The 12630-nt window shown below is 34.3% G+C and overlaps 1 protein-coding gene across 2 annotated transcripts; it reads right to left on the bottom strand.

Moving 5' to 3' along the window:
- Positions 1-50: 50 nt before the first annotated feature.
- Positions 51-9681, bottom strand: LOC127881814 (uncharacterized). Of its 2 annotated transcripts, none has more exons than XM_052429947.1 (7): positions 9589-9681; positions 7800-7850; positions 6972-7587; positions 5825-6037; positions 2018-2287; positions 1624-1678; positions 51-1395 (listed from the first exon to the last, which is right to left on the bottom strand). In XM_052429947.1, exons 3-7 carry the CDS (start codon positions 7159-7161, stop codon positions 558-560), a joined length of 1566 nt encoding a protein of 521 aa, XP_052285907.1. In that variant the 5' UTR covers positions 7162-7587; positions 7800-7850; positions 9589-9681; the 3' UTR covers positions 51-557. The 2 variants fall into 2 exon arrangements, with proteins under 2 accessions (XP_052285907.1, XP_052285906.1); XM_052429946.1 differs by lacking the exon at positions 9589-9681 and adding an exon at positions 8519-9191.
- Between the last annotated feature and the right edge of the window lie 2949 nt (positions 9682-12630).

Here is a 12630-nt window from a genome sequence, read left to right as displayed (position 1 = left end):
CGTCGATAAATCCAACAAGTTTGTAATGTAAATTCACAACTACAACAATATTGATGTCAATAGTGTAATACTAAAATGTATTGTTGAACAATTCTTTAAGATAATTTCTTTATTGTTAATTTTCATTGAAATGAAAATTCCTTGTAGTTAACTGAAAAACAAAACAAAAAAAAATAAATAAAAAAACATTCGGAGCACAAACAATAATAAGATAAAACATATATGTGCATACTGTTCACGACTAAACGACTGCATCAAACATCAAAGATAGTTGTTTTCACTAGATAACTTCAATAAATTAAATCGAAACAATACGATGACCAGTTAAAAAATTTGCGTGACATTACAACAAAGCGGTTTCAGTGACCGTATTTCCTGCGCTATGTGGGCGTATGAATCAACATGTTGACACATTGTCCCCAATATATGTTAAAACATACAATTTCATATAAGAACTTCCAATATTGCGACTAATTAATAAATGTACATGCACATCTGGGAAAACATCTGAGGCGAATAGATCACACGTTCAAACTCATTGAAGCATTTACAAATGTTTAAATTGCATTCATTGTACACTGTATCATACAAGATGATCCCTTCGAGTTCAAAAATATGTTTCCCGAACGTCGGTGGATCTGTATGACACTTGGGTATTTGCCTTCGTCTTTAAAAAGGATCTCACTTTCTCCACTTTCAACATCGATCTCAAGAAGAGATTGTGTTTTGTCACAGCTGTAGCAGCAAACCCACAACTTGGAACTATCCTTCAAAATAACTCCCAACGGTTCTTCACCAATTCCACTAAAATCAATACGTTTCAAAGCTCTTCCTTCACTGCTTAAGTGCAGGATTGTGGGGTTTTCCGTTTCTGATACGTACATTGATTTATTTGCGTTATCAACAGTGATATACCAAGGGTCATGCATCATTCCATGATGTATTGTTTGCTGTACCGATGCGTCAAATATGTTAAAGAGATTGATCTTTGCATAAGGACGTCCGTATGTGACATACAGTCGCCCGGAAGAATATGCCAATCCGCGACAGGAATCATGGCACTCATACTCGTGAGTTAATTCTATTTTATCAGCTCCTATTTTCAGACGCAGTAATTTGCCAGCAGATGGCGCGGATGCTATCGCGGTGTTCTCGTCTATGTTTATCACATCCCACGGGGCATATGACAATGTCAACGACTGTCCAGCGCATTTACCAGCTTCTGTATCCACTAACTTGATGCATCTGTTAGCACGATCTGCCACAGCGAGTCGTTTAAGAGATACAATTGAACATCCGGTAATATTAGGATCTTCTGAATCGTTTCCAGCTCTTATGTCTAGACTTTTAACAACTAGTAACTCCCTTTTCTTTGGTGATGTTGATGGCTTTTGGCTGCAAATGTACATACACAACTCAATATTACTCACTTTTTTTTATATTGCAGAATAAATACACGTACACTGTGATTTAATTAGTAAACAATGTATGCATCAATGCTGACGTCGTAAGCAGCTTTCGTTACCCTACTGAAATTTTAGTCCTAGTCTTTTATGTTTCTTTCAAAGTGAAAGACATCGTTTGATATATTATATACAGGTACGGAACAAGGTAGATTATTACCTTACTACAACCTTCCTCACGTCATCAGCGCTAGGTTCTGGAGCGTGTTCAGTATCTAAAACAGTAAATGCATTAAAAATAGATGTGATAATTATACTGGAGATGAACTATGCGATACATTATGTAATTAATATATTTACGTGATGCATTGTTAATACGAACAATTAAGGAAACTCCAGAGACTATATTAGGAGAAAAATTCTTGTTCTTATCCAATACCTCTATAACAGAACACCAACCATTAAAAATAAAATAGAACAGTTAGTGCAAAGCAACGACTTAAATTCACATAAAACCTTTAATATGATTAATCTTTTTGGCACTTAAATATTTAAAGATATTATATTAATAGTTGTATCACTGAAAATACACAATATTATAAATACGGATTTACCTGTTTGGGGAATGCTATCTTCAAAAACCGATGTCTGCAAACGCAGTTTCTTGTCAGAACATATCGTTTTCAATTCATTTTCGAGTTCATTGAATATTGCATTAAGTTCCCCGTTTTTCACAGCTAGTTCAATCGCTTCCTTTTCCTCTGCACTCGGATATCCGACCCTCAGCAGTAGTGATCCGCGATCGGTTGCTGATACTTTTTTCACCTTTTTCTTCGGTTCTTCCTCAAGGCATCTATTCTCGAGCTCTCTAAGCACCTGTGACGCTGAATAAAGACAGACCATATACATATAGGATTCAACACGGATCATTATGATATGAATATACAGTATCGCCTGTACAACATATATATTGGTATATATACATAGTTACATTTAACAGTATAATTATAACTTTGCACAATATATTTTATTAATGTATATGCATAGTTACATTTAGTAATATACTTATCAACTTGTACAATATTTTGTTTGTTTGTTTGTACCACATGACGTCATTGTGTAAATCAAAAAAGTAAAGTACGTAGTATGAGGTGATTTTTTTTAAAGAATATGAATAGCACATTATATAAATTTAATATATAAATAATTATGTATTTAACAATTCTAATTATTTTATATTTGAATTCGTGTTTTGTCCAGTAGAGAAAATTAAGCATAGTCGTCTCCTAATGCTTATTAAGTATACTATCCATGCAATTTGAGTTGAAAACATAAATTGCCGCGAACGTCTGTTTCTTTGCGAGTGGTTCCCAAATCACGAATAATAGTGCACTTTCTAACAACATGAAATTAATTCTTTCCGAAAGCAATGCAAACGCAATTTCTTTATATCTATTGAATAGTTTTGTTTATAGTTTCAATACTATAAAGGTTGCATCAGCTTGTTTATATCTATATTAAACTTATTCTAATATACCTAGTCGATTAGCAAAATAAATCAGCAGCAAACGTGTAGTAGACCAGGGGTTTCATTAGATTTTTAAAACAAGGAGTCAAATTATCGGTGGTCGGATATGAGGAGACAAAGCAATATTACATGTGTATTTTTTGAACGGCGTTTTTTTTCCCTGTGAAAAAATGTATTGCTTTATCTTTTTTAATAATTGTATGAACCGTTTAGAAACATTATCACACAATCATGGCAGGTATATTTACGTAATGTAATGTTTATAATTAGAACTGCATCAACCATGCTACCATAAAGTGTATCAATGACCACAATTAATTTTAAATTGAAATACACACATTGCTCACATTTGCATACTTCTGTGGTTGAAAATAATTTGGATTACATTTCGGAACAGTAATATTTCCTTTTTTTTAATTAATGGAAATTGGTAATATAAGAAAACGTTGCGTTGAGTATAGTGAAGTTAGGAAGTAAAGTCAGTGGATTTTGACCACAGGGGTCTCTGGTAAACTTAGTAGATAACCACAATACGAAGTCTCATGCTCAACATTGAACCCAAAACTCTTGTGGTTTTAGAGGATCAAATGTTATAAGTATATTACTATATCTATCCATATAAATCATGTGACCCCAGGTTTATAGCTAGCTTTGACCCCAGGGACATTATTTGAAAACACTCAGAAGAAGAAAACTGTAATGTTACACACTGATTCCATGACCCGTCCGGTTTCAGAGTGTTGAGATATTTTTGAAAATATCAATATTTACTATACAAGTGTTTATAAAAGATGTGACCACAGTGCTTTTTCCAGTTTTGACAATACGGGAATTATTGGCAGAAACTTAGAAGAGGAACACACTGCAATACTTTATATTATAGATAACAAACTTCTGGGTATTGCATTTAGAGTTTCCGCAATATACACGTACGGAAAACAAGTTACCCTATGGCGTGGCAAATTTTGACCACAGGTTCATGATTTAAACATACGTAGTAGCTGAAAATCATACAATAAAAAAAAATAAATATCAACCCCACACCCTTTCAGTTGCAGATAAAAAAATTGGAGTTAATTACAACACAAGTCTCTATAAAAAGTTGTGACCTCGGGCTTGGACAGTTTTAACCCCAGGGACATCATTTGAACAAACTAAGAAAAGGACCCGTGTCTTGACAATAGCGCTATATGATTTCATTGTTCGGGATGCACACATGGGGCCCTATGTTAATGAGTTCATAGCGCAAATCCACTTTCTGTACCAGTGGTTTTTTTTTAAATTCAAAATAGGGTCCGGTAATCGGACATATTCCAAATGCAAACAACTATTATATTTTTTCCCCAAATTGGAGCTAAAAATTTACAAAGGAAGGTTTCCAAAAAAATTTTTTTTAGATCTTAATATTTTGTTCAACTCCCATCCGCAACCTTAGTAAATCTCATAATGAAAACAGTTGTATTCTCAATGTTGAAGCATTTTTAGCAAAACAACAACAACACTAATTTCCCAATTTAAGTCAAAACTCTGCAAATTTTCCGAATACAAAGGGACCAAGCCTTATTCATGAACTGATTTAAAAAAACACTGTGTACTACTTATGACCAACACAAAAGGTATAATATATTTTGGGGTCTGAGAAGTCACTTAGCAGAAATCTTAGAACTCATTTACTGTTGGGCTTTCTGAAAGTTACTCAACCTTTTGAAAGCAGTTTGTTTTATATTTATTATAAACCTCCTCAATTTTGCTATATATTTTCCATTTCACATAAAAAAGTTGAAAAATCTGCTTGTAAAGTTACAAATATTCAACAGTATCTTTTTTTGGACAACTGCTTGGAGAAAATGTTATAAGCTGAATAACGCATGTCAAACTGCTAAATGAATATGATTACCGTACTTAAAATCTGATTCTATTCAAAATGCGTCTATTGTGTATGAATGTTTGGAGCGTAAAACAGGTAAGGAAAGCTATGCAACGGGTTTAAATTTAAATTTACCTGACACGGTCATTTTTCAAAATATTATACGTTGTACATAAAGATAGAATGTATTTTACCCTATCCCACCATTCTTTCATATCCTATTGATCTTTTTGTACAACTAAGTGTGGATAATGAATAAATGAGAATACCAAAGCATGGGGTTATCTGATCGAGACCATTTCACATAAATGAACTAACTGGAAAGGACGATTTCATTTTTAAGCTATTGAAATTTGTTAAGTTGCATATAGATTTCAAATATTATAATTGAACCAAAGAATAATTTGAGGTTTGTCAGCTCAACTTCGTCAAATAATTGTATAAATAAAGATCGACAAAGCTTACCAATTAAGTGCAAAATAATACAAAAGAAAAATATGTAAAATGGAATTCATATTGTTCTTTTTCCGTTGAAACACTGATTTTAATGCAAAAAATGAATTTGAGATAAGATTAACGACATTGCATATGGTCCCTTTAATTTATAGATGGTGTTTTAAATACACTGGAGTGATTTTAATTAATTGCAATGCTTGTTCATTACCATGAAACTTGAGATGCGTATGACAAATGTTTACTCCTTAGTCAGGACTTTGTTGGGTAAAAAAGACGCAAGGAAAATTTTCTTTCTAAACAAAATTGCAATTTGCTTGCGTCAAAATGCAGGAGTTGCTCTGTTTTAAACAAAGGCATAGCTACGGATGGAACGTCATATTCACTGTTACGTTTGCAATACCATCCCAAACCACCTTTTTGTTGATGTTGCCGGATTGCTCGGGAATTCTTAGAGAATAATCGATAATTTTTCGGATGATGGCAAAGCGTTTAAATGCGCGTATAGTACACATTTTACACACAAAACAAATTATCAAATTCACAGTATAGTAGGAATAAGGTAAAACAAACCTATGCCATCCATGACGTGGTTATACGCATCCTTGTATAGAACAGCGTGCAGTTCGTACGTTTCGCATCCAGGGATTGTGCGCACTATGTCAAGAATTGGTTTCAACGTATCGGTTATTGACCCAGAGACACACTTTGAGATGAGTTGGATCAAACTTTGAATACTGTTGAGCCGAACGTGAATCTCGATACAGCCTAGTTGAGCGTAGTATTCTAAAAAGTAACATATACGTGTTTAACAATCATTTGGCGGATCTAAAAAAGTATGATAACTTGTGTATGTTTGCATGATTTTATGCAAATAAGAAATACGTGCAAACATAGGCAAGATGCTCAAGATTCAAATGTTTTATTTTATCCACTAAAAGAATTAATGCTATACAAATAAAAAGACAGGTACATTCAATGTTATTGTCAACATTTATTTTTCAATGTTAAACCCATACATGAATACAAATGAGGAATATTGAATACAATAAATATGATAACAATCTTATAGTGGTACTATTTATCCAATTTTATTTACTCTACGCATGTCCGTAGTAAAAGAGCAGATACGATCAAGAATTTTTCTCCTGATAGTTTCTGAAGTTCCATCATTATATATATTGAATACTTCTATATTAAAAACTATAACAGTTTTATGTGTGCTGTATGGATGCATTTTAACGCATCCCAATACATATTTTCAGCGTTGTCATAATTAGGTTGTATGAGACTGTAAGCAGTAGAGCTTATTTGTGTTATGTGGATGAAAATTATTAAAGATCTTTCCTAAACCTAGTTTGTTTAAAAAGTTTCTGATGATACATCTTGATAGTTCCATATCTATTAGAGATGGACCATATTTCTTTTTAACTCTTATTATAGTTTTTAAAACCTTTTATTCATCAACGTTTTGAAAAACAAAGAAACTAAGATCGTATACATTCGCTTCAATAAATATATCGTAACTACGAAATGATTCGGTGTCAGTGAGACGTTTTTGAGAACAATACTGCTTTTTCATTATATACAATTAGTGTTTAACAGGTTCAACCAAACGTTGCTGTACGCTCATCGTGCTACTAGTTGCACACATAACGCCTTAGTAAATTCTTCTAAAGCTTTGACAATATTTTGGCAATCATGTTCATATTTTACTTACCACCAAAGCCACTAAATGCTCTATCCGATGCGGCTCGGATGGCTTCTTTATTTTGTATCAACTCTTTATTTTTCAGTTCTGTATCCTTGTTGTTAATAATGTTCGCAATGTCATTAGCTATCTGTCGACTTTGCTCCGGAAATTCAGGAATCAGGTGCAACTCGATCACAAGACCCGGAAAGGCACACATTTGCAATATCAAATTACAATTAATCGCAAAATCTCAATAGTAAAACATCATACAGCTGCGCTCACGTAGTATACAAACCGGATTGTAAATCAAAATAGAAACTTGCAAAAATGGTTCAGGTCACAATACAATTTGTATGAGTTTGTATGCATATCCATATATGATTTGATTTGAAGATCTATGTGAACTTAACCTATCGATGTACCTTATTAATTTCACAGTTTACATATTTAACAAAAATGGTAATAACGTTCATGTTCAATATTGTTATGGAATCAAATAATCGTTGATAAATATATTAGACGTAATACACTTGATAGGAATATTGGAATATATGTATATACTGACTTCTCAAATCTACTGTACATTGGTCGTATGGCTGGGGCGGTAAACATTTTCCTGATGCACCACGTTCTCGCTCTCGCTCTACAAGGATATACAATACATATGTCGTGGAATGTCAATTACTGAAACATATTTTGCCATTTGATCCACTCAGATATCTTTAACGGTTAAATCTTGTTACACAAAAGAGCATATGGTAGTGCTTTTTATCGTATATTAAAATGAATATTGCTTGTGGTATTGTATGAAATTTCACTGTACTCAAAATCTATTAAAAAGTAAGAAACATTTACCTTCCCGTAAATTTACAACTTTTTCCAACTGCTGGTGAAGTCTTAGTTGCTCTGAAATAATCACATAGAACATGTTGTAAATTAAAAACTTCAATACAATAACATGGTTTTATTAAAGGTTGCCTGAATGTATATAAAACGTTGAAAGCAATTGCAGGAACATGACACTAAAGTTTCAATCAGACCCTATGTTCTTCAGATCAACAAACATTCCGTAAAAAACCCATTAACATACATGTTTAATTAAATCGGGCTAAAAAAACGATGCCCATCACCAGTTGAAAAACAAAATACTTATGTATTGAATATTGCATGCGGAGTTCGTCAGTTTGACTGAAGAACACACACTTTTGTAAATAAAAAAATGTTCTTTATTGGCAGTCCAAAGAGATAAGATTTGTTTAATAAACTTCATTCAACTGTTAACACATGTGTACTCTTATGCACAGAGTCGTACTTGTTGTAAACAATCTATTCCCAGTGTTACACATGTTTATCGCACCAGCTGTTCTCATATTATTTATCTTGTTGCATTAATAAAAGATAAAATACCATAAAAGTATTCCTGTGAAAGAATGCATTCAGATGATTGGTATTAAGTAAGGATTTCTACAATAATACAAATAATAAAAGAGTTCCTAATAAAGCATATCTACTTAAATAAGGATAAAAAAGATGCAATCTGAAAGCACAAAACTTCATCAGAAATGTATTGTCACCTGGCCTAAGCGAAGTCATTTGTTCTCTATAAGATTTCTCCTGTTTGTAATTGTTTTTGAAATCTTCAATATAATCTTCTCGCACCTCCTCGGTCCGCAGATCGCTAAGTGTCTGCCTCGTAAGTTCATCATCATTTAATAGATCGCAAATATTCGTCAGACGAGCTTCGATATCATTTAAATGATCATGGAAAAACTGGTCACTTATTCCCGAAAAAATCCGTCCGTGTAACGTATGACGAAGATCCGTCAGTTGTCGGATAATATCCACTATTTCCGACGAAAGTGATGTGCCACTTATCTCAGTGATTAGAAAAGGGAACAAAATTAGAGGCCAGCTTGCGACATTGGTGTCTTCTCGATAACCTGGAAACAGAACCTGCCTGGTTTCGCGTCCAATTCTTGTCTCAAGAATTCTATGCATATTTTGAAACAGAAACCTGTCAACGGTCCATGTATTATCCTCTTGGTAAACACAATATTCCAACAGTCTTCTTAACACCCTACGCACCACATGCATGTGAACGTACGCTAAGATGTTAGATTTTGTATTGTCGGATTGAGCCATTCTAGCGTATGTATCCAATACGCCGAAATCTAATGTTATATTTCGGTTATATATTAACACAACATGGCGCCCGCTACACATTTCGCACTAAACCATATCTATCTATTATTAGACGCACGCTATCGCTAAGTGTATTTGAACAAACCAGCTAGAAGGTTATCACCGTGTGCTATGTCGCTGCGCAGCGAGTTTAACACTCAAGTTATACTTAGGGTCGTGTACAGTTTAAACACAATCAAAGCTAGGTAGTCGTCTGAGTAGTTTTCTATTATTTCCCCTTATCAGTGGAACATATTATATTCAGTTAATGTATATATGTATTCTATATTGCTCTATTAATGCTCTTGGTTAAGTATTGTAGGCATTCAAAATATCTGCTCGATTCGTGAACGCGAAATAAGACACGTAATACCAAATCAATAATCTTGACAGTCAAATCTGGTGCTCAGAATATAAATAGAAGTTTTGTGGCATAGCTGTTTAACGTCACTTGTAACCTTACCTGACCTGACCGCGGCTCGACACAAATGAATACACTTCATTTATTCCATTGGCTGATTTCAGCATACAACCAAAACATTGGAATCATGTCCGCGTCTTTGTAACACTGTTTTACTGCGTGTTCTGCATGAAACAATTGTATCTCGAATGAAGACACTTGATAGATAGAACAGTTTTACACTCAACTCTTGACATCAAGACGGTTTGTGCGTGCACCTTTTATTTTCAGAGGATTGTCAGCGCCATAGCGTTTGTTTTTAAAGGCTGCGTTCTCATATTTAGTTATTACAACCGTATTGCATTCTATGATCACGTATATTTTAGATCATATAAATATTGTTGTTCCATATCCTGATATTTGTTTTGACCAAAATATGTTAAATTGTTTTCGAAACAGCGAAAATGATATGTAAAAGTATACAGCTTTAAACAAACCGTCGTTCCAGCAGTGAAATCGTGACCTCACTTTAACGCATTGCATTCCATCTCGCAAGGTATAAAGTTCAGTTCGCGGTCAGTACAAGACTCATTATATAAACTCTATCGCGTTAACCCAGTGAACATGACCGGAAATATCTTCATTGCAGATATTCGGCGATATAATTATGGTATGTCAATAAAAGATTGTTTTTCCATAATTCCATGATAGGTACTAGTTTTGATTAGTTTGAGTTGTTTGTCATACTATTTGACTGGTTTATATAATATATATAGCATCGTTAATCAATTTAATTATGATAACTACATTTGCTAGGTTTATAGAATATTTGTTTTAAATAAACCCAAACTGATGTCTATTATGTTAATGGTCTAAGCACATTCAGAATCTAGTAAAGTGCACGTGCCTTTTTTAAATGCTGTATCCTATTGTGCATGAAATGTTAGCATACGCCGAAAGATCTTGTATCGCTGTAGCATATGCTATAGCTTTGTAAGGACGATTTTCTGACACAATGACCGCGCAATGACCTTGATACCCTGCGATATGGAATGTAATCGGATAGCATGTTCAGTAAACTGGTAATTAGTGACCGACGCGGAGTCCTTGCCATTTGAGCCTGATGACTTTGGGTGTAAAGCAGTTTACATAGTAAGTGAGCTGTATTCGGCGATAATTGTATTATGGTTTTTGTATCTGATGCATAGCGCAGCTTCACCCGAACGACCAACCGTTTAAGAAGAGAACCCGTAATTCCTGGCAGTTTTAATAGAAAGGCATGTTCCATTGCCGGCCCCGTAACTAGCCAAAGAGTTTAGCACAGAGGTTGGGACCAGAGGTCACGGTGCGATCCTGAATCGATCTATCCAAGAGTATTCGCCTTCTATCGCTGATTCAAAGATGGCAAAGCTGTCAGTCTCCAGCAGAATTAGCGAGGAATTCACATTTTGTTCTACCCAGACGGTTCCTTTAAGACTGGCCTTATATAACCAAACTTGTCGAAACCGCCTTAAATCCAAAGCAAACACTAACGGACACCTCGCTTTTCCGATTTCCGATCAATTTTAAACAATGATTTTTTTTCATTTTCGAATACAACTTAACTGTTTCGGTCGAAAATGAATACATATGACCGCTTCGGTCGATTTTCACCGCAGACGACAATTATGGACAATACTGACCACAACTTACCATTTCGGACAATTCTAACTAAAACTGACCATTTGATGGAAGTCGACCCAAAGAACCTCGTTGGGTAATCTAAATATCTAGATCGAACCTTCACGTCTTAGTCATTTTTTTCTTCAACTTTTCATTTTTAATATGTCTTACAAAGGTTTGTGACATGTATCGTTAATGTTGCGACATATATCGGCGGTTTAAATTTTTGCGACATTTATCGTTAAAGTTGCGACTTATATCGTCAGTAGGATTTGCAGCATGTATCGTGCCTTGCGACATTTATCGTCAACGTTGCTATACATCCCGTAGCCTACGACATATAAAAGGCGATACGACATTTAACGGCGCTACACGGTGTCCACGCCTCTGAACTCGATATCACGCCATGGTTGATGTCAGTGTAATCTCATGCGACGTTCGGTACATCCTGGTGAGAGAACCTCGACGGCTAGTTCAATCTTGAACACGATTTACAGTGGTTCAAATTAGGGTTATTTCCCTTTATAACAAACTTGTGATCTTGCTTGTGAGTCTTATCAACTCATTTAGTTCGCATAAATAGATAGAACCTCGATGGATCGTTAAAGCTGGAAACACTATTGATATAAGGTATATTGCCCTTCATAACTTACTTGTGTCCTTGCTTTTAAAGCTTACAAACGCATTCAGTTCGCATAAATAGTATTCATTTGTCTGTAGTGTATAAACAATACTGTATGCTGTCCTGTTTGTGTTTGTGTTTTAAAAGTTTATTTACATTAGTTCATATGTAAAAATGAACACCATGTTTATACAAAATTGAACATGGTTGCAGGCTAAACAATTCTTCAAATTACAAAGCATACTTTTTACATACGTTCGTGGAACTAAACAGATGTAAAACACTAAGCTAAAATTATACGTGTCTTGTTTATGTTCTACACATTTATATTGTTATATTCGTCTAACAACTTGTCATTTAACAATGCAATGCACCGTTTACTCTGTTGGCATCGAAAAACATAACAATTCAATATCGCTGTTCTATTAACATGCGATGCGATGCTGTATATCTGGGAATTAATCAATTTAACCGTAATCTGCAATCGCTGATGATATATTTAAGTTTTTTAAATATTACCGATTTTCCCACGTGCCATCTCTTCAGGCGGATAAAGCAAACTACATTTTTCAAATGCTTCTAATGTTAATTGTTTGATTGATATTCAAGACATTTATTATATTGTTTAACTGTACAATCGGGAAATCGTGCAGACAAAGGCAACATATTTCAATGAGGAAGTCCTGTATAAATGCGAAGCCATAGATAAAATACTTAATGAGAACGTTCGTTATAGCAATAGCAACTTTAAAGGTTATTATTTACATATCATATCCCCAGTTCATTTAATCCATGCATTGAGCACAACAAGCTTTTTATGG

This window comes from Dreissena polymorpha, chromosome 5, assembly GCF_020536995.1.
Source record: "Dreissena polymorpha isolate Duluth1 chromosome 5, UMN_Dpol_1.0, whole genome shotgun sequence".
In the NCBI taxonomy this organism is placed as follows: Eukaryota; Metazoa; Mollusca; class Bivalvia; order Myida; family Dreissenidae; genus Dreissena; species Dreissena polymorpha.
Note: the sequence above shows the minus strand (reverse complement) of the source record. Positions and strands in the feature narration are given on the sequence as shown.